The sequence below is a fragment of the Macaca nemestrina genome, chromosome 2, assembly GCF_043159975.1.
Source record: "Macaca nemestrina isolate mMacNem1 chromosome 2, mMacNem.hap1, whole genome shotgun sequence".
NCBI lineage: Eukaryota > Metazoa > Chordata > Mammalia > Primates > Cercopithecidae > Macaca > Macaca nemestrina.
Window position 1 is genome coordinate 156424718 of NC_092126.1, and position 26208 is coordinate 156450925.

At 54.2% G+C, this 26208-nt stretch overlaps 1 protein-coding gene across 7 annotated transcripts; it reads left to right on the forward strand.

Annotated features, from left to right (window-relative positions):
• Nucleotides 1-5367: 5367 nt before the first annotated feature.
• Nucleotides 5368-23034, forward strand: LOC105477813 (transmembrane protein adipocyte associated 1). Of its 7 annotated transcripts, none has more exons than XM_024791488.2 (11): nucleotides 5368-5424; nucleotides 15617-15758; nucleotides 15908-16127; nucleotides 19082-19168; nucleotides 19264-19336; nucleotides 19461-19540; nucleotides 20107-20217; nucleotides 20349-20409; nucleotides 20616-20718; nucleotides 20856-20936; nucleotides 22315-23034. In XM_024791488.2, the coding sequence occupies exons 2-11, from the start codon at nucleotides 15634-15636 to the stop codon at nucleotides 22580-22582; spliced, it is 1209 nt and encodes a 402-aa protein (XP_024647256.1). In that variant the 5' UTR covers nucleotides 5368-5424; nucleotides 15617-15633; the 3' UTR covers nucleotides 22583-23034. The 7 variants fall into 7 exon arrangements, with proteins under 7 accessions (XP_024647256.1, XP_024647254.1, XP_024647255.1 ...); XM_024791486.2 differs by lacking the exon at nucleotides 5368-5424 and adding an exon at nucleotides 6256-6466; XM_024791487.2 differs by lacking the exon at nucleotides 5368-5424 and adding an exon at nucleotides 6256-6434.
• Nucleotides 23035-26208: the final 3174 nt, after the last annotated feature.

Genomic DNA, 26208 nt, shown 5'->3' on the forward strand with positions numbered 1-26208 from the left:
ATAGAAGGATGCCATGTGCAAAGCCGCAGAGTGCATGGCACGGCCCGGATGTGCAAGCCCCTGCCTAAGAACTAAGGCTAGGAGCTTATGATGCCGGGCAATGGACAAGACTTGAGGGAGAGAAAATCCGGATCAAAAAAGAGTTAGATGTTTTTCTAGAGAGTTTGACTATTCTGTATTCTGAAGGCAATGGAAGACCATGAAAGCATTTTGAGCAGGGTGAGACGTGAACCGGTGTGTGTTTTAGAATCCCTACGGCTGCTACCAGGTGGAAGTGGATTGAACAAGGTTGAAGGCAGCAAATGAGGAGGTTGTTGTGGTTCTTGTCTAGTTACAGGCAGCCTTAGTGAGCAGAGGCAGGGCTGAATTGCAGCCCTCTTAGCCAGGCACTTTGTGCAGTGAATAAGCATCTCTGCATGGGACCCAGGGTAGGGGCAGGAGTGATGGAGAGAACTGGAAATACAAGATGTTTAGGAGGTGGGATCTTTTTTCTTTTTCTTTTTCTTTCTTTTTTTTTTTTTCTTTTTGAGACAGAGTCTTACTCTGTCACCCAGGCTGGAGTGCAGTGGCGCGATCTCAGCTCACTGCAACCTCCGCCTCCCAAAGTGATTCTCATGGCTTAGCCTCCTGAGTAGCTGGGATTACAGATGCACGCCATAATGCCCGGTTAATTTTTGTATTTTTGGTAGAGATGGGAATTCACCATTGTTAGCTAGGCTGATCTCCAACTCCTGACATGTGGATCTGCCTGCCTTGGCCTCCCAAAGTGCTGGGATTACAGGCATGAGCCACCGTGCCCAGCCAGGAGGTGGGGTCTATTGGTGTTGGTGATTGAGTACAGCAAAAGAGGCATGCAGGATGACACCAGGATCCTGGTTTAGCTAGGGGAATGATAGCTGAGATGGGAACGCACAGGAAGACCAACAATAAGGGGGAATAAGATGAGTTTGTTTTGGGCTGTGCTGAATGTGGGCCGAGGGGACATATCCAGGAAGCTGTTGGATATCCATGTGTGGGACTTGGGGAGTTTGGACTGCAGCTGTAGATTGCCTTGGGAGTGGTTGTATAATCCAGAGTGAGTGTAGGGAGACGAGAAGGTCTAAGCCTGGGACCTGGGAAACCTCAACAGTTAAGAGACACCAACAAAGGATGTGAAGGATACACCTGGGATGCTAGGAGCTGCTGAGAGTAAAGTTGACGAGACTGCATGGGCTTGTGTTAGTTATCTATTGCTGCATAAAAAATTATCCTGGGATGGCCAGGCACGGTGGCTCACACCTGTAATCCCAGCGCTTTGGGAGGCTGAGGTGGGCGGATCACCTGAGGTCGGGAATTAGAGACCAGCCTGGCCAACATGGAGAAACCCTGTCTCTGCTAAAACTACAAAATTAGCCAGGCATGGTGGCGCATGCCTGTAATCCCAGCTACTTGGGAGGCTGAGGCAGGAGAATCACTTCAACCCTGGAGGCAGAGGTTGCGGTGAGCTGAGATCACGCCATTGCACTCCAGCCTGGGCAACAAGAGTGAAACTCCGTGTCAAAAAAAAAAAAAAAAATTATCCTGGGATTTAGCAGCTTGAAGTAATTAGCACACATTATCTCAGTGTCTGTGGGTCAGGGATCTGGGCATGATGCCCCTGGGTGCCTTTTCTTCCAGGTCTTTCAAGGCTGCAGTCAAGGTATGGGCCAGGGCTGCGGTCTCATCTGAAGGCTCATCTTGAGGAGGATCCCCTTCCAATTTTCTTCACATAGGATTCAGGTCCTCATAGGCTGTTGGACTGAAGACTTAGCTTCCCACTGGCTCTTGGGTGGGGGCCTCTCCACAGGGCAGCTTACAACCTGGCAGCTGGTTTCTTTCAGAGCAAGCAAACAAGAGACAGAGGCCATTCAAGACAGATGCCGTGTTTTGGAAGTGATATTCCATTACTTTTGCCATATTCTGTTAGGTAGAAGTGAGTCCTGATGTCCGGCCCACACTCAAGGAGAGGAGATCCTAGCAGGGCTGGGGATTATCAGGAGCCCTTCCAAAGGCCACTGAAGACAGCAGTCGAGATGGTGGATGGGGTCAGCTGGCTGCCCAGAGGTCATCTGATGAGGACTAGGAGCTGTTAGTGGGCCTGGCGATAGCAGATCTGGGATGGCCGGTGTGTCTAGAGTCAGACACCACATTGAAGTGTGTTGACAGGTAGGATACAGGGAAGTGAGAAAGGTAAATGTGAGTTACTAGTTGGAGGCTGGAGTGCTTTTATGTCATTCAGAGATGTATGGGTCAGAGAGGCATTCCCAGGTGTGGAATGGACTGTGAGAGCTGGGACAGGCACTGGAGTGGGATGTGGCTTTTTCTCAGATGAGAGGTTCTTGGGCATGTTTAAACACTGGTGGAGGGGGGCAGGATAGGAGAGATGGAAAGGTGGGTGGGGTGAGTAGGCAGCCTCTATTATGGCCCTCGCCTTCTGGTATTCACACGCTTGTGTGATCTCCTCCCAACAGCATAGGACAAATGTGGTTGGATGTTACTTTGGAGATTCAGTTACAAAAAGACTGCAGCTTTGCTCACTCTGAGGAAAGGCAGCATCCCTGTCTTGAGGACACTCGGGCAGCCTGGGACAGGCTTGGGGAGTGAGGAGCTGGGATCCCAGCCAACAGTCATGCCTGACTTGCTCCAGGACACATCACCTTGGGGTTTGCTCTTCCCACATCACTAGGCATCCATTGCTGGGGCATCTGCTTCAGGACATCGCTGAGGACAAGTCTCCTCCCCTCTCTGGTTCCACCATCTGTAGCCTGCGGCTTTCATCTTCAAGGGCTCCATGCGACTGCTGCACATCCAGGTACCACATCTGACCCATGTAATGAACCAGCTCAGCGCATGTAATGAGCCAGCTGCCCATGGGCGTGGGTGTGAACTGAGGCAGAGGAGCTGCTGTGGCAGTGGTAGGTGACGTGGATCTACAATGGATTGCTTAGTCTCACAGTGGATTGCTGCTAGGCCTACCCACCTGAATTTACATCTTAGAGGGCCTGACAGAACCCAGTTCACGAGGGGCAGCTCTGAGCTCTGGCCTCATGGTCACTTGATGTTCCCCAGTCATCTCTACCAGGGTCCAGTAGCCTGGCAGCGCTGCTTTGTGAATGGTGTCTGGTTCTCTACTATAGATGGCCTGGTCTTGCTCCAGAACCCTAGGGGGTATACTTTGTGGTTTTCCCACCAGAGCTTGCTGTAAGCTTCACACAGCATGTCTTCCCACCGGGTATGCCTCTAGTATCATGGGAGCTGTGGGTCCCATAGTCTGAGGGACAGCCTTTGATGTCATGTGACCCCGAGATATGTGGGTCAGAGCAGCATTCCCAGGTGTGGAATCTTCTACCTCCAGAACCCAGAGGCCTCTAAGCATTGTGCTTGCTCCTCTGGGATGGAGTGTGAGGGGGATGTTCTGGTGTGCCCCAGACCACCAGACCCCTACAAATCTCACTGATGTGGCAAGCCCCTAATTCTTCATAGGGTTTAATCTTCTGCCCATTGGAGCACATATGTCTCATCAAGTTTTCCATGTACTTGTCACCACCTGTTCATCTATCCTGATTAGCACATTGTCATTGACACCGTGAACCAGTGCAGTGTTCTGCAAGACATTCAGATGGCCCAGTCCCCTTCAGACTCTGTGATGACAAAGGATGGGAACGGTACCATTGGCCTGGGACAAGACCATGTGTGTGTACTGTTGGCCCTTCCTGTGAATGCAAATGGTCCCTGATAGGGATGAAAAAGTATGGTGATCAGATGGAAGGCTATACCCTGAGGCTGTGCTGATTTGTCTGTGCTAGCAATGACACCTGCACGGCACCTGTGGTCAGGGCTACCACTTGGCTGAATCTGCAACAGTCCATTGCCATTCTGTTTATTTTTATAAGGTCAGACTGATGAATTAAATAGGTTCATGGTCGGGGAAACCCTCCCACACGTCTTTGGTCTTCAAGGGCGGCACCAATCTCCACCATTTTCTCTGGTGTGTGATGTTGTTTATGTGCTTGCTCTCTTGGCTGGGGTGGGTGGTGGTGATGGTGGGGTCTCACAGGATTTCACTTGACTTTTACTACTATCACTCTTACCCCATAGACCAAGGAACCAGTGCGGGCATTTTGTTTACTACACAGGATGTCTATCCCAGTGATATATTGAGCTTGATCTTGATGGTCATATGACAGTTGCACCCACTTTGCTTCTCACGCCTAAGCACTACCATCTGGCTTCTGTTATTTGGAGATTGCTGTCATCCCCATGGCTATCAGGGAGCCCAGTTCTGTAGCAGCATCTCCTACTGTCAGCCATGGCCACCCCTGAGCCTGATGTAGGGCGATGGAGAACCTGAGAGTCAGATCTGTCCTATTAAGCTACTTTTCATTTAACGTTGCAGATGCCACGCTCTGTCCTGTGTGTAGTGGATACTGCAGTGAATTAGCCACTGCCTCAGTTCTCAAATGGAGAGAGGTGAAATAGATACCTTCGGTTATTTCATAAATACAACAAAATCCCACAGAAACCTAGATATGGGTCCAAAACTCAAGAGAAGAAAATGTAGAATTCTCCAAGTCTCAAAAGGGAGAAAAAGAAAAATAGAGGGTTTAAGATTCTTCCTGGGGCCTGAAAGCTTAAGGAGATGAATAACTCCTCCCTTCTTAGGCCCAAGGCACAAGGCTACTTGTGCCAGCAAGATAGCAGAAGCAGGATAAGAGCCGGCCAGAAGATACCTACCCTGGCTGGAAGACACGTACCCATGAAGATGGAGAAAGAGGCCATCCGGGTACAACGTATCAGTTATGCCAGACTAGGGTACTTCCTGTTTACAGGAGACTATAAAACCTTTGCCCTGTCCTCACTTGGGGCTGATGCCATTTTAGGCCTCAGCCCACCTGCACCCAGGCGCTCATTAAAACAGCATGTTTTTCCACACCGCCTCGTGTTGTCTGTTGGTGCGCTCTCAGGGTTCAAACTGATACAAGAACCTTACAGAGGGTAGTTATCAGGCCTGGTCACACATGTCCCATGACTTCTCCTTCCTGGCACATGGAAGGGTGGCAGTTTCCTGCCCTCTGGAGGCTAGAAGCGGTGGCCAATTGAATGTGAGCATGAGTGATACCTGTAACTTTCTGGCAGGCCCTTGAGGAGCCACTGGATTCCCCATGGCTCATTGTGTCTGTGGTCATTCGTGATTACGCAGGCCGCCATTGCCCAGCCTCTCTGGCGAATACAGAAACTGAAACTTAGGCTATGCACATTTGGGTGCAGTCCAGGCTGGGAAAGTCCCAGATGAAGTCCCAGAGGATCACAAGGTGGTTTCTTCCCCAATCTCCCTGTGTTTTTAGGACAGGAGCAAGGAGGAGAATGGGACCCAATCTCATTCCAGCCCAGCGGTGCTGTCACGAGGTATGAGTCTTAGGGTGCCTGTAATAACTGGGTGCCTACAATCTGTGCCAGGCTCTGAGTCAGCCTCAAGATGCTGCAGGGGACATCCTGCAGCGTGGCTCTCTTGGCTCTGTCCTCATGACGCTGGACTTCTATAATAGAGTGGGGAGACTGGACGGGGAGGCAGTTAATGAAGACAATCAGGAGAGAATTAAGATGCTTGGAAGGAAATGAGACTGGACAGCTGCTCCAGCGAGGGTGCCCACAAAACCCTCTTGAGGACATGATGTGGCAAGGAGCCAGCTCAGCAGGGGAACAGGCGTAGAGACAGGAGCAGGAACAAGCTTGGAATAGCTGAGGAACAGAAACAGAGACCCGCATGGCGTGAGTATGGTGAATGCAGCATCCATGCAGGGGATAAGACAGGCGCAATCAGGGAGGGCTTTCCAGAGGAAGCGGCTTGAAGAATTGTGGAAGTTAGAGTTGGGGGGAGGCGTCCTGGCTGTGTCGCTTCCTCATTGCGGGCTTTGGGCAAGTTATTTGACCTCTCCAAGCCTCAGGTGGCCCTGTAAAACGTGACTATAATGACCGCCCAGCAGGGTTGTTAAGAGGAGTGCCGGAGGCCTGGCGCCGCCCCGTGGAGCAGCGCGCTGGGAGGCGGCGTCCCTGCGGCGTGGCGCGGCGGGAGCGCGTGACGCCGGGGAGGGTGAGGGTCCCCGCCCCGCCTTCCCCCCAGCTGAGCTCAGGTCGCCCCTGCGGGGCTCCCGAGGCGCCTCCAGGCGAGGGGGCGGTCCGCGGAAGCTCCGCCCCGACGGTCCGGCTGCGGCCCCGGCCGGGAGGTGGAGCGCGGCTACCGCCAGCTGGTCCACTGACAACTGCCGCCAGCTGTAAGGCGCGCAGGGCGAGAAGTGGCGCGTCCTCAGCTTTCCAGTCTTCGATTCCGCCCGCTTTCCGAGTGAGAAAGGCAGGCCTCTCTCTTCCTTGAAGCAGCGTCGCGCCTCCGCACCCACTCTGTGCTGTCTCTTTAAGAGGTCAGCGGACTGCTCCGCCTCTTGGGAATTTGGTTGGTCTCGCCCACTTTTTTTTTTTTTTTTTCAGTGATGGCTTATTCCTATAGGCTGCTGCAGGTTAGAGGGCGGGCCCGAGTTATACAGGGACTCTGGGACTTGTGGGACTGTGGCCGTTTTCGCAGTTTGGGCTGGACGAAAAAGACGGGTGGCCGCTGTCGGGAAGGGCTGCAGGGTGTGCGAGCTGACCCCGCCTCGCCTTTCCTGCCTAGCCCTCATTCCGCGGAACCGGCCGCGCCCGGTCCTTGCGCGACGCTCCCCGGCCCCGGCCGCCTGGTCAGGCGCTGGAGGCAGGAGTCCCGCGGCCTGTACTGGGTCCGCGCACACCCAGCGGCGGCGGATGGGCGGCCGGGGCGGCCGGGCCTGAGCGCGGCCAGGGCTTTCAGGTAAGGAGGCGGCCTTCTCCCTGTCTCCTGCCGCAGCTAGAAGGGAAGCCCAGCCGCGGTGCTCCTCCTTGCTCCGCGAGCTGCCCCTTGCCGCTCGGGCACAGCTCGGACGGCCGAGGCGGCGTTTGGGAGGGAAGGCCCTGGGTGTGAGAACCCAGGGGAGAAGCGCTGGGCAGTCAGGAGTCGCTCGGGGCGCGGGGTCACGCGAGGCCCGGGAGGGAGCCGCACGCAGCGGCTTTGGGCTTGGCTCCGGCTGGAGGCAGTGCGGGCGGAGATCCGGACCTCGGCGACCCGGTCCGGCGCGGGGTGGCGGCACGGGCTGCAGCCCCACGGTGGCTGTCCGCAGCGGCCGAGGTGCTCCTGAGCCAAGCCTGCGCCGGTTCGGGGCTTTGCTGCCCCGCGAGGGGCAGTGTCAAAGCCTCCGCTCCCCCTGGACTCGGGGAAGGCGGGTGGGGGCTGGCTTTGCGCTCCTCTCTGCAGTGAGGAGGGGCCGCGGGGTCGTCCAGTCCCCAGCGGGGCTTGGCGGTGCTGGAGATTAAGTTGTTTCCGTCATAACAACCTGTTGAGGGCTGCTCGTGTCGTGCCAGGCCGTGTTCTAGGGGACCGATTCCTGAGCACTCCCTGGATAGAGAGTAGTAAACACCCAAACGCGGCTCGGGCGCTGGAGACAGCTGAGAAGGGAGGGCTTCTCAGAGGAGGTGTCAGGAGAGAGCTAGGGGAGAGCCAGTACAAAGGCCCTGAGGAAGGGACCAGCTCAGCAAGTGGAAGGCAACCAGGAGGGCCCGGTACAGGTCAGATTGGGCCCAGGCCTCCCCATCCTCCTGGGGTCTCTGGCTTAGGACAGGGACCACACACCTGCCAGCCCCAAGGCTGAAGGACAACACAGGAGAGCAAAGTAACTTGGCCTCTGCCCTATGGCGCTTCCCCACCATGTCCTTGCTCCAGGGTTTGTAAGCTCAACAGTCCTTTGGGGTGGGAAGCATTGAGGGCCCCTCTCCCCAGGGTTTCCCATCTGGTAGCCGTGGTTGGGGTTTGGTCAATACCGTTGCACAGATGAGAGCAAGGGTCCTATTAACTGAAAGTCAGTGCGGGCCAGGCGTGGTGGCTCACGGCTGTAATCCTAGCACTTTGGGAGGCCAAGGTGGGTGGATCATCTGAGGTCAGGAGTTTGAGACCAGCTTGGCCAATATGGCAAAACCCCATCTCTAGTAAAACTACAAAAATAAGCTGGGTGTAGTGGCACCTACCTGTAATCCCAGCTACTCAGGAGGCTGAGGCAGGAGATCACTTGAATCCAGGAGGCGGAGGTTGTGTGGAGATTTTACCACTGCACTGCAGGCTAAGCAAGAAAGCGAAACTGTCTCAAAAAAAAAAAAAAAAAAAAAAAAAAAAAAAAAAAAAAGTCAGGGCTTCAGGTATTTCATAAGCTTTGATACATAATAGCAATCCTGGTATGGCCAGCAGCCCCATAACCCCAGTGGGGTTGCTGGACCCAAGCAGCAGCAGGAGGGGCACCACCTGGGAGCCTGTGGTAAACAGACTGTCAGCCCTACCCCTGCCCTTGGGAGGAGCATCTGCATGTTAACAACACCAGGGTATTTCCCACATCAGATCTGAGAAGATAGCTCTAGAACAAGCCTGGTGCTCTTGACCCACAGATGGAGAAACAGGCCTGGAGAGGGGTACCTGGCAAGTTGTTGACTGGGGGCCTGGGCTCTGGAGACAGACAGCCTGGATTGCCGGCCTGGCAAGTGGCTGCCCCTCTGAGCTCCACGTGCACAATGCGGATAACATAAGTACCTCCCTCCCAGGATTGGAAACCAGGGCACAGAGGTTGGGCACAGAGGTTGCTACGTTGTTGGCAGGGGAGTGGGGGCAGGGAGAGCAGCTTATACCTCCTCTGCCTCTCCTCAGACCCCACAGCAATGGGGGCTTCCAAAGGAGTCCATGGACCTGGGAACCAATTCCTTTCTCTCCTTGCCCTTCAGTCCCTTCTCTGGTAATCCCAGCTACTTGGGAGGCTGAGGTGGGAGAATAGCTTGAACCCAGGAGGTGGAGGTTGCAGTGAGCCGAGATCACGCCACTGCACTCCAGCCTGGGCGACAGAGCAAGAGACTCTGTCTCAAAAAAAAAAAAAAAAGAAAAGCAGCAACCACTTTTGTACATGTGTTGCTTTTGTAGATGTTTATCTCCCTGGTTTTGTTTGATTCTTATGGCACCCCTTATTAGGCAGGTGTTTTCCCCATGATATTTGGAGGGGGAGTGACTCACCCAGGTCACACAGCAAGCATGTGGCGGAACCAGCAGTGCAGCCCATCTTCTTGACTCCATAACCTGTGTTAGCTGGAGGTTTTTCAGTGGTAAATTAGAGAAATCAGACTCAAACTGGCCTAGGCAGAAACGGGGATTTGTTGGGATTTATAACTGAAAAATCCAAGGGGGTAGGACTAGCTTTAGGTGTGGCTGAATCCAGGGGCTCCAGTGAGCTCATCAACATCTGTCTCCGTCTGTGTCTCAGCTCTGCACTCCTCCGTGTCGGCTTTACTCTGAGGCGGGTCCCTGAGTGTGAGGTCAAGGTGGTACAGCCCTGACTTAGGTCAGCAGAGAGTGTTTCCTCAGTTATCAATGAGAATCTCCCCTGAGACTTTTGCTCTAATAATTTATTCTAATAATAATTTACAGCAAAAGTCTCGGGGCAGATTTTCATTGGCCAGGGTGATGGAACATCCTGACTAGCCAGGCTTAGATCACAGGTGCATTCCCTGGGTTGTGAAGGGTTGGAGTCAGGCATCCATAAACTTCCAGAGAGTCTGGGAGCTGAGTTTCCACTTCAGGAAAGCAGTACTCTTACCAACTAGCAGGAGGCTGGATGCTGGGCAGGCAAAACCAGCAGAAGCCTACCCCACCCTCCATATCCTGGACTCTGCCTGACTCCCCCATTCTCCTCCCTGCCCCTGTTCCTCCCCACTGGCTTCTGTGCTGCAAGGGGCCGCTCTGCTTCCTGGTGACTGCAGGGTGCCTGGCCCGCACCCTGGCCCTTTCCATCCTGGGGCTGCGTGACATTCCATCCTGAGTCAGAGCTGGTGTTGGGCTGTTAGGACCAGGCATTTGTTCTGCCTGGCTTGGCTTTATAATAGGTGTGGGGATAGCCGGTCACGGTGGCCCACATCTGTAATCTCAGCACTTTGGGAGGCTGAGGCAGGTGGATCACTTGAGGTCAGGAGTTCTAGACCAGCCTGGCCAACATGGCGAAACCCTGTCTCTACTAAAAATACAAAAATTAGCCAGGTATGGTGGTGCACACTTGTGATCCTAGCTACTTGGGAGGCTGAGATGGAAAGATTGCTTGAACCCAGAAGGCTGGACTTGGGAGGCAGAAGTTGCAGTGAGCCGAGATCGCACCACTGCACTCTAACCTCGGTGACAGAGTGAGACTCTGTCTCAAAAATAAATACATAAATAAATAAGAGGGGTGGGGAGGAGAGGGCTGTAGAATCTCCCTCCTTCATCAGGTCGCTAATATTCTCAACTCAGAGTTACAAGTTATTATCTCTTGCCACCAGAAGTCAGGCAGGAGGCCGCACTGCACACCCGCTTCCAGCTGTAAGCTCCTCCATGCTCAGGTGGTGGCCCAGTCCTCCAGGGGTGCAGGAAGACACAGTTCCGGACACCATGCCCTCTACTGCCCCATGCAGGCGCAGATCTCTCCATGAGGCATCGCATGCCTTTGCCTCAACCAGCTGCTGGCCAGGAGCAGAAGGGCCACCCTTCTTGACTTTGACCAGAGCCACTCTGCAGGGCATGCTAGCTGTAGGGGAGGACAGTTACTCATTTGGTGGACTGTCCTATGCATTGCAGACATTTGGCAGCCCTGGACCCTGCACACAAAAAAGTCCACAGTCCTCCATCCCCTAGCAGTTGCCATGTCAAACTAGAGCAGTGCTCCACACCAGCTCCACCCCAGAGACCACTGGCTGAAATTAATGGAGACTCAATTTCTGGTGCTGGGGAGGGGCCTGTTTGAACACTAGGCTTTATGGAGGGATCCTGAACAAAATAGTAGCTTGTTAGTGAGGAAGAAGGGGACAGTGTCTTGTGGGCAGTGTTGGCCTCAGTTGTAAAACATCCAGTGGCTCAGGCCAGAAACTGTACCATCAGCCTTCTTTGGCCTCTTCTCTCATTCCCTGTGTTTGATCTGTCAGTGGGTCTTGTTGGCCGAGCCTCCCAAAGGTCTCCCAAATCCCTCTGTTCCACCTGCGCTGTTGCCACTAGTGCAAGCCTCTGTCCTCTCATGCCTGGACTGTTGCAGGAGCTCCTCATGGCCTCCCTGTCTCTGCTTCTCCTCCACTTCGTCCCTTTTCACTGGCATCCTGTCCCCACGGAAACCAGACCCCTCACTCCTCGTAACACCCTTCTGGTTGCACTTAAGAGTGAAGTTGAGTTGCATGTGGGACCTGGCCCTGCCAACCTTTCTGGTATCAGCTACCCTGGCCTGTTTTTGCCCTTGGGGCAGGACAAACCTGTTCCCACCTCTGGACCTGTGCATCTGGATCTCATGTGATTCTCCCTGGAATGTTCTTTATCTCGATCTTTCCAAGACTGGCTCCTGCTTATTTATTGAGAGCTGGGCTCAAGATGTCTGACCACCCAATCCAAGCAGTACCTTTATGTTCATTGGGATTTGGGCTAGCTGTTGAAACAAAGGCTAAGATAATAGATTATTTTTATCTATGCATAACAGCCTCTGTGCAAGCTGTCCAGTACATGCATGGAGTCCCCATTGTGCTGGGGACCCAGACACTTTCTTTCTCACTGTTCCGTTACCCTCATACAGGGTTTCTGCCTCATGGTCTGAGAAGGCTGTTCTTGTTCCCACCGTCTTATCCATATTCCAGCCACCCAGAAGGGAGAAGGGCATGACCTGAAATTGGCAGACCTCACTCCAGCCTGGGCAACAAGAGAGAAACTCCATCTCAAAAAAAAAAAAAAAGGTTGACCAGGTGCAGTGACTCACACCTGTAATCCCAGCACTTTGGGAGGCTGAGGTGGGCGGATCACAAGGTCAGGAGATCAAGACCATCCTGGCCAACATGGTGAAACCCTGTCTGTACTAAAATACAAAAAATTAACTGGGCATGGTGGCACGCGCCTGTAGCCCCAGCTACTCGGGAGGCTGAGGCAGGGGAATTGCTTGAACCTGGGAGGCAGAGGTTGAAGTGAGCCGAGATCACGCCACTGCACCCTAGCCTGGTGACAGAGCAAGACGATGTCTCAAAAAAAAAAAAAAAAAAAAAAGCTTGTGTTAATGAAGGCTGGGCTGCTTTGCTCCCCTCCCAACAGTAGGGAAGGACCCATCTTCTTTCTTAGGATCTACTATGTGTCTTTAATATTCCCCATCGCTTGAAGATTGCAGCTATGGCCTCATTTTATTATTTTTAATTAATTATTTTTTGAGGCGTGGTCCCACTCTGTCACCCAAGCTAGAGTGCAGTGGCACGATCATAGCTCACTGCAGCCTTGAACTCCTGGGCTCAAGCTATCCTCCCACCTCAGCCTTACTATTAGCTGGGACTACAGGTATGCACCACTATACCTGGCTAATTTTTGTATTTGTTTCTTTTTTTTTTTGAGATGGAGTTTCACTCTTGTTGCCCAGGCTGGAGAGCAATGGTACGATGTTGGCTCACTGCAACCTCCGCCTCCTGGGTTCAAGTGATTCTCCTGCCTCAGCCTCCTGAGTAGCTGGGATTACAGGCATGGGCCACCATGCCTGGCTAATTTTTTTTTTTTTTTTTTGAGACGGAGTCTTGCTCTGTCATACAGGCTGGAAAGCAATGGTGCGCTCTCAGCTAAACACAACCTACGCCTCCTGGGTTCAAGTGATTCTCTTGCCTCAGCCTCCCGAGTAGCTGGGCCCTTTACAGGCATGTGCCACCATGCCTGGCTAATTTTTTTGTATTTTTAGTAGAGACAGGGTTTTCCCATTTTGGTCAGGGTGGTCTCGAACTCCTGACCAGGTGATCCGCCCGCCTTGGCCTCCCAAAGTGCTGGGATTACTGGTGTAAACCACTGTGCCTGGTCCTAATTTTGTATTTTTTTTTTTTTTTTTAGTAGAGGCGGGGCTTCTCCATGTTGGTCAGTCTGGCCTCAAACTCCCAACCTCTCCACCTACCTCAGCCTCCCAAAGTGCTAGGATTATAGGTGTGAGCCACCGCGCCCAGCCTTTTTTTTTTTTTTTTTTTTTTTTTTTTTTAAGACAGAGTCTTGCCCTGTCGCCCAGGCTAGAGTGCAGTGGCACGATCTCAGCTCACTGCAAGCTCTGCCTCCCGGGTTCAAGTGATTCAAGTGATTCTCCTGCCTCAGCTCCCAAGTAGCTGGTATTACAGCTGCACGCCACCGTGCCCGGCTAATTTTTGTGTTTTTTAGTAGAGATGGAATTTTGGCATGTTGACCAGGCTTGTCTTGAACTCCTGACCACAAGTGATCCGCCTGCCTTGGCCTCCCAAAGTGCTGGAATTTCTGGTGTGAGCCACTGCGCCTGGCCAATTTTTGTGTTTTTTGTAGAGATGAGGTCTTGCTATGTTGCCCAGGCTGGTCTGAAACTCCTGAGCTCAAGCAGTCCTCCCTCCTCAGCCTCCCAAAGTGTTGGGATTGCAGGTGTGAGTCACTGCACCCTGCTGTCCTTATTGTTTAGTTGGGGACCTGATCCCAGAGCCAGTGAGTGGCCCACTGGAGCAACCTGAGCCCCAGCCCATGGCCCACCCCCTTCAGAGTCTTCCCTCCCTTTCATCCAGAGGTGTTCTGGTGTTTAAGGGCTTGGACCAGCAATGGGAATATTCCTAAGTTCCCCCAGCCCTGTCTTGGGCTGCTGTTGTTCAGGGATGGCTTTGGCAACAACAGAAGCAGGTCTCCTGTTGCGTTTCTGCAGACCTTGCTGACAGGCATGCAGCTCACTGGGCAGCTCCTTGCTGAAGGGGAGGCCTGGGCCCTTGATATGTTTTCAGGACACATCTTTTTTTTTTTTTTTTTGAGATAGAGTCTCGCTCTGTCGGCCAGGCTGGAGCGCAGTGGTACCATCTCGGCTCACTGCAGCCTCCGTCACCTGGGTTCAAGCAATTCTACTGCCTCAGCCTACTGAGTAGCTGGGACTGTAGGTGCATGATGCCATGCCCAGCTAATCTTTTTTTTTTTTTTTTTGTATTTTAGTAGAGATGGGGTTTCACCATGTTGCCCAGGCTGGTCTCGAACTCCTGAGCTCAGGCAATCTGCCCGCCTCCGCCTCCCAAAGTGCTAGGATTGCAGGCGTGAGCCACTGTGCCCGGCCACATCTTTTTTACTTTTTAAAATTTACTGAAGTGCACCTACGACTTAGGAGTCATCAGTGTGTGGCTCAATGAATTACCACACAGTGAACACGCCTGTGTACCCACCACCTGGATCTGACAACCAGAAGCTGGCATGCCTCCCCCAATTACCACGCTCTTCATCTCCCCAAAGGTGCCCTGTCTACATTTGTCCACGGATCGTATGCCTGTCGGCCCTTGTGCCTGGCTTCACGCTATATCACTTCTGAGAGTCATTCGTGTTGCCTGTAGCAGTGGGTCATTCTTTTTATGCTGTGCAGTGTCGACCACTTATGTCCATGCTCTGGGGCTGCTTCCCACCTGGAGCTTTCATCTACAGGCTTTATGAGCATTCCTGGTGAAGCAGAGTCACAGGCATCTGGCCCAATCTGTTCAAATCATTCTAAATATTGGCATATGTTATGTTCTGGTGCCCCAGGCCACACCTGGATCACCCCAAATTCCCTGCGGAAGTACCTGTTGCTATTCCCTGAGAGTCCTCTAGCTCAATAGTCTTGGTTTTCTGACCAGACCCTCAGTCCTCCAACCCCAGAGTGGTTCCCAGGACCCCAGACCACCAGCTCTCCTGTCTTCCAGGCTAGACTCAACCTCTCGTGCTCAGAGTGTCGTGTGGGCCCCTGCCTATGGGCCCACCCTGTCCCTGGTTTCACCCTGTAGCCTGACCATTGCAGACACAGCTTGCCCTGCCCCTCTGTGGTATAGCCTCTTCCCCCATGCCCATCTCCACTTGGAGACCTCCTGTGCATCTCCTAGGCACGGCTCAGTGTCCCCTCCATCTTTGTCTGTGGTGGCAGAGGGAGATAAGGGCCAGAGGGTGCAACTGAGGAGGGCATGGTGCCCAGCTGTGGCCCTCAGCAGTTCCGTGGCCTCATACGAGTCAGTGGCCTCTGAGTTCTGCATGGTGTGGCGGGTTGGAACCACGGCTGACCGCTCCCAAGAACTCCCCGTGTGTGTCTTGTTTGAGGCACTTGGCATCACCACAGCCTTACTTGTTACACCCATTCCATGGGTGGGGGACACAGGCACGGAGAGGACAGGAAGGAAAGGGCAGGGCTGGGCTGTGAACCCAGAGCCTGTGCTCTCACCCATGCTGCTCTCATGGGCCCTCAGGACTGAAAGGAGCCAAATGGCTGTGCCTTACACAGGAGGTGCTCAGCTGAGGGGGTGGCTTTGTGATTGTTTCCGGATCGTGAGATAGAGCCTGAGATGGGGGATTGGGTCGTGACCTGTGTGGAGTCCCACACTGAGTTGCAGTAGGTAGGGAGGGTGGTTTACAGGGGTGCTCTGTGCAGCCCCTCTGATTTTCCCCTGGGAGTCCCAGGTCCAGAGGAAGGAGGACAGTGGCCCAGGCCACACAGCTCCTGCACGGCTCACTGGGTGACTCTCACTCCCACAGGGCTGGCTTCTGGCAGAATGGACACCCTGGAGGAGGCGACTTGGGCCAATGGGAGCACAGCACTACCCCCACCCCTGGCACCAAACATCAGTGTGCCTCATCGCTGCCTGCTGCTGCTCTATGAAGACATTGGCACCTCCAGGTGAGGCAGTCACAACACTGGGCAGGCTTGCTGAGTGTCAGTGGCTTTTCCTGGAGTCGGGGAGTGGTGAGGGTGGGCCAGACTGTGTGCTGGAGAGAGGGTGCCTATGTGGCCTCGCCAGTGAGCCAGCTCCTGTGCCTGTCTGCCAGGGTCCGGTACTGGGACCTCTTGCTGCTCATCCCCAATGTGCTCTTCCTCATCTTCCTGCTCTGGAAGCTTCCATCTGCTCGGGCCAAGATCCGCATCACCTCCAGCCCCATTTTTATCACCTTCTACATCCTGGTGAGTTCACTGCAGTTGACAGAAAAGCCAACGACACAACTGAAACAAAAAGGAATTAGCTGCTTCTATAATGAAAATGAGCTTCAGGTATGGCTGGATCCAGGCAGTTAAATTTTGCCGTTAAGATCTGTTTCTGCATCTCTGCTGTCTTTGGGACTTATCTCTGATGAGTTCCCCTCATATGGTGTCAAAGATGGCCAAGAACAGCTTTGAGCTAACATCCTGCCTCTACAACTCAGGCAGACAGTGCCTGTTTGCTGATAGTGCCAGTGTAGACCTGGGATTTCCTCTGACTGGCCCACCTAGGATCCCATCCTCATCCCTGAGCCAAGCACTGTGGCTAGGAAGGAAAGGGGCTCTGTGAAGCTGGGAGGGCAGCATCAGCTCAGCCAGACCATGTGGACTGAGGGAGGTGGTCCCTACAACAGAACTGGGGAGCTGATACTAGAGGGGAGGGGAATGGATGCTGGGTAGGGAAAATGCCCACTGCATCCTCCAACCTTTCGTCCCTTATCTGTCCATTCTGTGAAACCTCTTTGGAGAAGACATCTTACTTGCTGGGAGAGCCTGCATTCTCACCACTTGGTGGTCCTGGCACATGTTGCCTGGGGAGAGGTGTCAGGGCTGTGGTTGAGAAGGCAGCTCCAAACGTGGGCTGTCCCGTTATAGGCTCCAGGTGTAGGCTCCAGGTGTGGGCTCCAGGTGTGGGCTGTCCGGTATAGGCTCCAGGTGTGGGCTGTCCAGGTATAGGCTCCAGGTGTGGGCTCCAGGTGTGGGCTGTCCAGGTATAGGCTCCAGGTATGGGCTCCAGGTGTGGGCTCCAGGTGTGGGCGCTGAGTATAGGCTTCAGGTGTGGGTTCCAGGTGTGGGCAGTCTTGATGCAGGTTCCAGATATGGGCCGCAGGTCTGGGCTGTGCAGGTGTGGGCTGCAGAAGGCTTCAGGTGTGGACTACCCAGGTATGGGCTGTCCAGGTGCGGGCTTCAGGTATGAGCCGTCTAGGTAATGGGCTTCAGGTGGGGGTTATCCAGGTGCAGGCTGTCTGGTTGGGGGCTGTCAGGTGTAGGCTTCAGGTATGGGCTGTTCAGGGACAGGCTATCTAGGTGTGGACTTCAGGGCTGTCCAGGTGCAGCCTGTCCAGGTGCAGCCTGTCCAGGTGTGGGCTGTCCAGGTGTGGGCTGTCCAGGTATGGGCTTCGGGTGTGGGCTGTCCAGCTCCCTTCCTTCAGGGCGCCCTTACCCTGCCTGCAGGGCCTGCCTGGCTAGAGTCCACCCTTAGATACCACTACATGAGAGCCGAGTGGCTCCCTGGTCGCCTCTTTGTGGTCTAGCCCAGAACTTCCCAGTTAGAGGAGTGGGCTGTGGGCAGGTAGAGAGACAGACAAGGGACTGGGGAAGCCTGGAGGCTGTAGTGGCCTGATGTCCCTTACACCTGCAAGATGGTGGTGGACAGGACTGGGAACTGAGGCCTGCTTTCTTCTCTGCTTCTCTCCCTATTTACTTATTTGTGTATTTATTCAACGGATATTAAACATCTACTGTATGCTAGGCAGATGTCCTTTTGTGGGATAAGGGGGAGTGCAGGCAGGAAGAAAGAGCCAGGGCTAAATGTCCAGGAACATAGAACAGGGCCCAGCCCATCAACTTTTGAGGACTTTGTCCTAAACAGTTCAGGAGGCAATGGTAAGAGTGGACTCAGGAAGTCCAGCTCTGAACCCCAGCCATGCTGCTGTGTGACCTGGAGCCAGTGGCTTGGTCTCTCTGTGCCCCAGTGCCCTTCTGCGTAATAGATGTTGATCTGCTTTAGCTATGGAGTTCGTATGAGCACCTATGAGGTCATCTGCATAGCTGCAGCCCAGTGGGAGCTTGGCATACAGTAGGCGTTTGGCAGTTTGTTGCTTTTGCTGCCTGCCCTGCTGACACAATTTCTCATGGCATAAAAGACAGAGTATATATGGATCTGGGCATGTGTCAGAAAACCCAACTGAGACTCACAGAAGCCAGTTTCTGACTGAGAAACTGGGCAGTTCCTGGGCCTCAGGCACAGCAGGATTTTGGGGCACAGCAGTGGTGCTGGGGCACCATCTCCATCTCCCACTTAGCCTGAGATCTCCCCGATGGCCCTGCTCTCTTGCCATCTGCCCTTGTGGCAGCAGGGTGGCGTCCATGGTTCCAGGTTTGCATGCCCTTGGTCTGCCTTTCCCAGCAGTTGCACCTGACATCCTGGTTCTCTCTCATGGGGCTCCCGTGGGTCCCAAGCACTTCCCTGAACCAGCCCTCAGGCCAGGGGAATGATACACACCACTGGCCAGTGCTGCGTCCTAGGCCCATCCCTGAAGCCAGGAGCGGGGGACTCAGCCTCACCTGGAACCACTGAAGTGGGGGTGAGGAGGGAGAGGAAGGGGATGGATATACCAGGCCGATAAGTGCCACAGATGCTGAGCAGGCCCTTTTGCGAAAACTGCTGGGCTGGTGGCTTCCCTAGAGGTCTCCACACCTGTTGTCGGTGACCTTTCGCCTGGTCCCGCATGCCTCAGAATTAAAACCATGAATATGATAATAACAGCAAATGTATACTTGGCCCTTCCTGGGTGCCAGGCAGTCTTCTGCTGCATCTGTTAACCCATTTGACCCAACAATCAAATGCAGTAGGTTTTGTTTCTGCCCCCGTTTTATAGATGAGAAAGCTAAGGTACAGAGCCAGGAAGCAGCAGCCTGCTACTTGTGATGTGAACCTGGCCCATCTGGCTCCACCGTGCTCACCCCTACTCACCAGCCCAAGGCTGTTGTTCCTAGCCAGGAAACTGGGGCCCCAAGAGGGGAGGGCCAGGCTGGAGGTCACCTGCAGTTGAGGGTCTGCAAGTCTGTGAGCCTTGCTCCCTGGAGCCTGATCCCCACCTCCCTGTGTCCCACCCTGACTTGCCCCTTCCTCCTTTCCAACCTCAGGAACCAAAGGCTCCTATAGATATGGGGATGAGCTTACTGCCCCTGCCGATGCAGAGGCTCTTGTTCCCTGACTACCACGCCACTCCCTTGCCCACCAGGTGTTTGTGGTGGCACTGGTGGGCATTGCCCGGGCCGTGGTATCCATGACGGTGAGCACCTCGAACGCTGCAACTGTTGCTGATAAGGTGCGGCTGGGCCCTCTGAGGGAGGCCAGGGAGGCCTGGCCTGGGTGGGCTGGGGATGCTGGCCTGGGCTGACGCTGTGCCCACTCTGCGTGCAGATCCTGTGGGAGATCACCCGCTTCTTCCTGCTGGCCATCGAGCTGAGTGTGATCATCCTGGGCCTGGCCTTTGGTGTGTGTACCGCTGGGCTCCGGGGCCCCGGCAACGCTCTCCCCTGCCCCTCCCTGGCTGTGGGCTGACTCTGGCGTGGTCACCTGGGCTGGCTCCTGCTTACTGACCAGCACGTTTCTTCCAGGCCACCTGGAGAGCAAGTCCAGCATCAAGCGGTTGCTGGCCATCACCACAGTGCTGTCTCTGGCCTACTCTGTCACCCAGGTAAGAGGGTGGGTTTGGGCAGGAGATGCCAGGGGTCAGGGCACCAGGCACCCACTGCTTCTGGGCTTGGGTGAGGTTTCCAGTCTTTGTCACCTTCAGAGTTCCCAAAACTTTGCACCTGAGAAATCACATGGGATGCTTGTTACCGAGGCACATTCTGGGGTCCCCTGGAGATTCGGATCCAGTAGGCCAGGGCACCAGGGCGGGAGGCTCAGGACTTGCCATTTTAATAAGGAGTTCAGGTAGGAACAGTGCAGGTCCGCAGACCTCCCTGAGAAGCATGCATCTAGAGGCCCCTTTCTTGGATTGGGGGGAGGTACTGCACCTCGTCCATCTCTGCCCCCTGCCCCATGTGACTCAGCCCAAGACTGGGCCGGCTCCAGATGCTATAATCAGGTGGGCAGTACGTGGCCTGGGAGCAGGCTGGGGCAGGTGACTTGAGGGTCAGGCCAAGAGGCTGGACTTGGTGTGGTAGAGAGCTTAGGGGGCTTTGCATCAGGGAAAGCCCCTGGGAGGGAGGAGCCTTGAGATCCTCTCCCTTCATCCCTTCCTGCTTGCCCCTGCAGGGCACCCTGGAGATCCTGTACCCTGATGCCCATCTCTCAGCTGAGGACTTTAATATCTATGGCCATGGGGGCCGCCAGTTCTGGCTGGTCAGCTCCTGCTTCTTCTTCCTGGTGAGGTTCAGGCTGGGGCAACTGGGGTGGCTGGGGCCTCAGGGCCAGGTAGGGGATTGGATGCCTGGGTTTCTGGCTGTGGGTCAGGGCTGGCGCCCCCAGCACTGTCTCAGCCCTGCCTGTCTCTGTAGGTCTACTCTCTGGTGGTCATCCTTCCCAAGACCCCGCTGAAGGAGCGCATCTCCCTGCCTTGTGAGCAGCTGGCCAGCAGCTCTGGGACAGGCGGGGACGGGAGGGCATCTACTGGGCCACTGTGGCTGGGAGCTGGAGAGCCCTGGGTGAAAGGGAGGCCTAGGGGGGCCCCGAGGGACACACCAGGCTTGAGGGTGGTAGGTGCTGGAGGCAGAGTCTGGCCTGGCCAGGGTGGGACCTCACGACCCACCCTGTCTGGCCCCCAGCTCGGAGGAGCTTCTACGTGTATGCGGGCATCCTGGCACTGCTCAACCTACTGCAGGGGCTGGGGAGTGTGCTGCTCTGCTTGGACATCATCGAGGGGCTCTGGTGCGTGGGGGCTGCAGGGTGTCTACCTCGTGGGGGCATGGGAAGTGGGCGGCAGGGTGTCCACCCACTGGGGGCATGGGGAGGTGTGGAGTCAGCATAGGGCTGGGAGGCCCTGCGCTGACCTGTCTTTTCCGCAGCTGTGTAGATGCCACAACCTTCCTGTACTTCAGCTTCTTTGCTCCGCTCATCTACGTGGCTTTCCTCCGGGGCTTCTTTGGGTGAGTCTGTGGCCGCCGGCGCCCCCGCGTGGCTGCTAGCGGAACTGCACCTTCTTCCAGAATGAGTGTGAGGATTGAAACAGAGGGGCTGTGTATGCATTCAGTGTGCATGCGCATGCACATACTTGCACATGGGCACATGCGTACAGATACACATGCACATGCACACAGATATATGCACACTCACCCACATGTGCATGGACACGTGCACATGCACGCACAGATGCACAAGCATGCACACATGCACAAACATACACATATGGATACACACGGGCACATGCACACAAACATGCACGCCCACATGCATGCATACACACATGAACACACAGGCGCTCAATATATACATACATGTAGATATATGCACATATACATATATACATACATATATATGCACATTGTATGTACAGTACACACAGACATACTCTCACCATGAGAGACAGAGTGACTGTGCACGTTGTCCTACATTGCTGGTTTTTATTTAATAATATATGAACTCATTCATTTGCAAGCATTCATTGAACACCTACTGTGTGCCAGACACTGCTAGAGCCAGAAGATGCGAGGCCCACAGTGGATGCAAATCCCTGTCCTCATGGAGCTTGTACCCTGCTGGGGGAAGACTTAAGTGGGGAGCAGGTTTGGGGTGGGAAGTCAGTTGGATTCTCTGGGGGTGAGTACACTGCTATGCACATGTGCATCTGCAGAAGCATCTGTGAGATGGGATGCTGAAGACGTGGGATTGGGGGTCCCACTCCAGGCCTCTAATGTGGTCGGAATGTGGGTGCTTTGCCCCTCCTTTCTCACCTGCCAGGTCTTGTGGGGAGGGGCTCAGCCTCCCCCCCGGGTGAAGCTGGTAGAGGGTCAGACTGGCCCACAGCCACAGCTCGGATCTGCAGACACAATTTCTCTCCTGAGCCTCAGGCTCCTTTTTGTAAATTGGGTGTAGTGTGTCCCCCTTGGAGAGTTATCCTGAGGGCCGAGGGACCAGATCAGGGTGGAGCAGGCAGTAACATGAGCAGCAGGGGTCAGAGGAGTGAGGCGGAGGCCACAGCCAGTGTTTCCTGAGTGCTTGGGCAGGCGCTGTTGAAGGCTCATGATTTATGTCGTTCTTCCTCCACACGGTGTCCACGCACCCATTTCACCATGAGGAAGCAGGCACAGAGGCCCCCTGCCTGAGCTCACACAGTCGGGGGAGGAGGGCTGGGTTCCAAAACAAGTCTAGATGGGCACCGGGGTCCAGCTGACAGGCCTACTTGGGGTGGGTGTCAGGCAACTGTTGGCCGATTCCTTCCTTATCTGGTGGCCCCATTGGCCTGGAGGGAAGACTGTTCCTGAGTCACTCAGTGAGGCTCCTGTGCCCCTGTCTCCCTCCTGTCAGCTCAGAGCCCAAGATCCTCTTCTCCTACAAATGCCAAGTGGACGAGACAGAGGAGCCGGATGTACACCTACCCCAGCCCTACGCTGTGGCCCGGCGGGAGGGCCTGGAGGCTCCAGGGGCTGCTGGGGCCTCAGCTGCCAGCTACTCAAGCACACAGTTTGACTCTGCGGGCGGGGTGGCCTACCTGGATGATATCGCTTCCATGCCCTGCCACACTGGCAGCATCAACAGCACGGACAGCGAGCGCTGGAAGGCCATCAATGCCTGAGAGCAGCTGCCAGGGCCTGCAGAGGACAGGCCAGAATGGAGGCCAGCAAGTCCAGAGTCCCCGGGGGAGGAGGACCAGGTCAAGGGACCTTCTGTGGGTGGTAGCCTTGTGTGGCCCTGTTCCCACCATGAGTCTGGAGGCCCCACCTCCCTGGGGCTCCCAATCCCCTTTGCCATCTCTGCTCTCACTGGGGACTCTCCTCCCTTCCCATCTGGTCTCATACTGCTCAGCGACATGGCCCAGGCTTTCCTTCCAGGGCCATGCTTGGCAAGGTTGGCTGAGGGCACCCTCCTTCTCTGCATCCTTGGCACGAGGGCAGGGCTGGCTCTCCCAATGCCTCCATCCCATCCCCATGGTGCTTTGGCCTCCTCAAAGCCCACTGTGGTAGATGGACTGAAGTGTGTATATTTTCTTGATCTATTTTTTAATAAAAATGAAAAGGAGCAGAAGGTGCTAATGTGGAGGTTTTGCAGGAATACTGGTGCTGGTTCCTTTCAGGAGCCTGAGGGCTGGGTGAGGGGCTGGGAGGCTCAGGGGGCCTCTGTTTGCTCAACTAAGGAACAATCCCCATTGCCCAAGCCCTGGACTGGCTGCTGGGGAGGTGGAGAGAAACAGGATCCCAGCTGCCCCTGCCCCTGGGCCCATCTGACTCGTGGGGACAGACATTGGAGAGAGAGGAGAACTATGTTTTGTGAGCCAGCCCCTCTCCCTTCTGTGTCAGAGACACACACTGTTGTGTTGAGCAGCGGGTTCCCTCTGCTCAGCTCCAGTAAAACTCAGAATGGACTTACTATTGCCATCTGTAAAATCCGGAGAAGACGCATCCTGCAGGGCCTTTTGTAAGGATTGGAAAACACTAAGCGTGAGTGGCTGGCATACAGTCATGAACGATAAGGATAGCTCTTATTTTTAGCCTCGAGAATAGTGCTTGGCACTAGTAAACCCTCAGCAGACAGGATGCGGGGAATGATGTTTGTCATAAGGATGGGTGTGGTTGGCTAAAAATGGGAGTAAATCAGAACAAAGCACTGGGATCATAAGGCGTGAGTAGGGGAGAGGGGCCCACGTGTCCCTGCCACTGCCCTTGTACCTGAGTTCGGCTTTGAGCTTTTTGGCAGCCAGAGTGAAAGGGAGTTGCTGCCAGTTATGTAATCCCCAGTGTTGGAGAGCAGGGGCCCACCCAGGACACAGCCAACTGCATGCTTCAGAGCCTGAGGAGGTCGCCGCCCCGGCCATGGGGACCCTGAGGGTCAGGCTGTTGCTCGCCTCCACGATTGGCCTTTATTTAGGCGGGAACGGGGTGCTGAGAGCACCAGCTCCAACACAGCTCATGTCTGTGGCGCCAGTGTGTCAGGCTCCCTGGGATCCAGGACCAGGAGGGTTGCTAGTGGGCAGGGCTGACAGTATGGCCAGTGAGCTGGACTCCTGGGCTGCAGCGGGGACTGCAGGGTGCCCCTGAGTGGCATACTTTGTTGAGGCCTCTCAGCTCACGTAAAAGCCTGGTAATCAGGGAAGGCAAGCTCACGGCATTCTGAGTGAGCAGGGTAAGGGTTGGGGGCCAGCAGGGATTTGACCATCAAATCCACATGCAGTCCAAGATGGCAGTGTCAGCTGAGGTTTGCTGGGTGCAGTGAATGAGCAGAGAGGCATCAACAGAAGAAAAGAGACCATTTTTGTAATTTTTGTTGTTATTGTTGAGATGGAGTCTTGCTCTGTCGCCCAGGCTGGAGTGCAGTGGCGCCATCTTGGCTCACTGCAAGCTCCTCCTCCTGGGTTCACGCCATTCTCCTGCCTCAGCCTCCCGAGTAGCTGGGACTACAGGCACCTGCCACCATGCCCAGCTAATTTTTTGTATTTTTTAGTAGAGATGGGGTTTCACAATGTTAGCCAGGATGGTCTTGATCTCCTGACCTCGTGATCCGCCCACCTTGGCCTCCCGAAGTGCTGGGATTATAGGCGTGAGCCACCGTGCCCAGCCATTTTTGTAATTTTTGTTTTTTAAAAATAGGTCATATATATACATGGCAAGAAAAAAAAAAGGTTCATGCAGTACAGGAGGGTATTTGGTGAACGATAAATCTCCCTGTGTGGCACTGAATTCCTTCGTCACCCTCCTGAAGCACCCAGGGTCTCCATAACCTTCCAGAGCCATCCTGTGTTCACACCGATGGATGTGTATATCATCCCTCTTTCTTAATGCTAATATTCTGTAGCTCCAGTGGATCTTGGAGATCATTCCATGTCAAGTGCAGGACTGCTTAACCCCTGCAGCTGCATACATGTGGATATATGGCAATTTATAAACCACTTCCCTCGGGGTGGACTTTTGTTTCTGAAAGATTTTCCAGCAACAAACAGGGCAACATCAACAATCCTTACAAATTTGCTTTTGGTAACTCATGCAAGTAGAATTGCTGGAGCACACAGTCTTAATCAGTTTTAATTACTCTTATGAGTCTTCTGCAGAGATTAATAGTTGTCCTCCAATATATGCTGTTTTTCTCCATTGAAAGAGAATCCCTGATTTTTAGCTGGATACACAGCTGTCCAGAATAAAGACTGCATTTTCTAACTTTCCTTGCAGGTGGGTTCTGGCCAATGGATGTAAGTGTGCATGCAACTTCCCTAGGGATAGGAGGTGGCCTTTCTTTCGGGCTGAGTAGGATGTGCTTATAATGGCTGGAGTGACAGCAGCCATCTTGAACCATAGGGTAATCTGGGGAATGGAAGTTTTTCACTGAAGTGCAACAGGATAGAGCCTATGTCACAGACACTAGCTCATCTGTAATGACCCCAGACATCCTACCTTCAGATGACTTTTGGAACGTGTGAGAGAGATGAGTGGCTATCTTGTTCAAACCACTTTTGATGTTTCTCTTACAGTTGAACCTAATCTGAACTAACACACCCATTCCAAGAAGCTGTGCCGGCCTTCATTCCCACTGGCACATCCTCACTGACGTGTGTTAGTCACATTTTCAGTCTTTCTGAAGAGCCCTGCTCGGACCACATCTCCTCTGTGGTGTCTGGGTGGGAACAGGCATTAGGCAGAGGAGTGGCAGGATGCCGGGTTCCTGGAGTTTTAACGTGGTGACAGAGTTCATTGTGTGTGGCCAAAGTCTAGTCTTACCTTCCCACTGCTGCTACACGTGGACCTTGGGCAGGTCACAGCTTCTCCTGGACGTTTCTTCACTGATGGTACAGGGTAGCAGGTGACTGGTTGCTACCAATACCCATTTTTCCTCCCTCAGTAACTGCACCCTGATGTTTGTGGGTCAGTGAAGCCCCCACCTTAGAGGTGTCACCATTGAGAATTTAGGGAAGGAGACCTTGGACACAGGGTCCTCAGTTGCTGCCAAGCTCAATGCCAGCTCAAGCATGGCCCTGAAGCAGCAGAGCTCTGAGACCTGCAGGTCCACCCACCCAGAGCACTGGAGCACGGTGATATGACGGGTGAACGCATGGCCAGTGATATATGGGTTTGCCAGGGCTGCCATAACAAAGTACTACAGATGGGGGCCTTCAACAACGGGTTTATTTTCTTACAGTTCTGGAGGCTGGAATTCCAAGATCAAGGGGTCCACTGTTGGTTTCCTCTGAGGCCCCTCTCCTGGGTTTGCAGTCAG

Excerpts from the sequence above, each read along its gene's own strand:
- LOC105477813 (XM_024791488.2), top strand. The coding sequence starts at position 15,634 with ATGGACACCCTGGAGGAGGCGACTTGGGCCAATGGGAGCACAGCACTA. Across the intron at positions 15,759-15,907 it reads GAAGACATTGGCACCTCCAG|GGTCCGGTACTGGGACCTCT; the intron begins GTGAGGCAGTCA and ends CCTGTCTGCCAG. Across the intron at positions 20,719-20,855 it reads GACATCATCGAGGGGCTCTG|CTGTGTAGATGCCACAACCT; the intron begins GTGCGTGGGGGC and ends TCTTTTCCGCAG.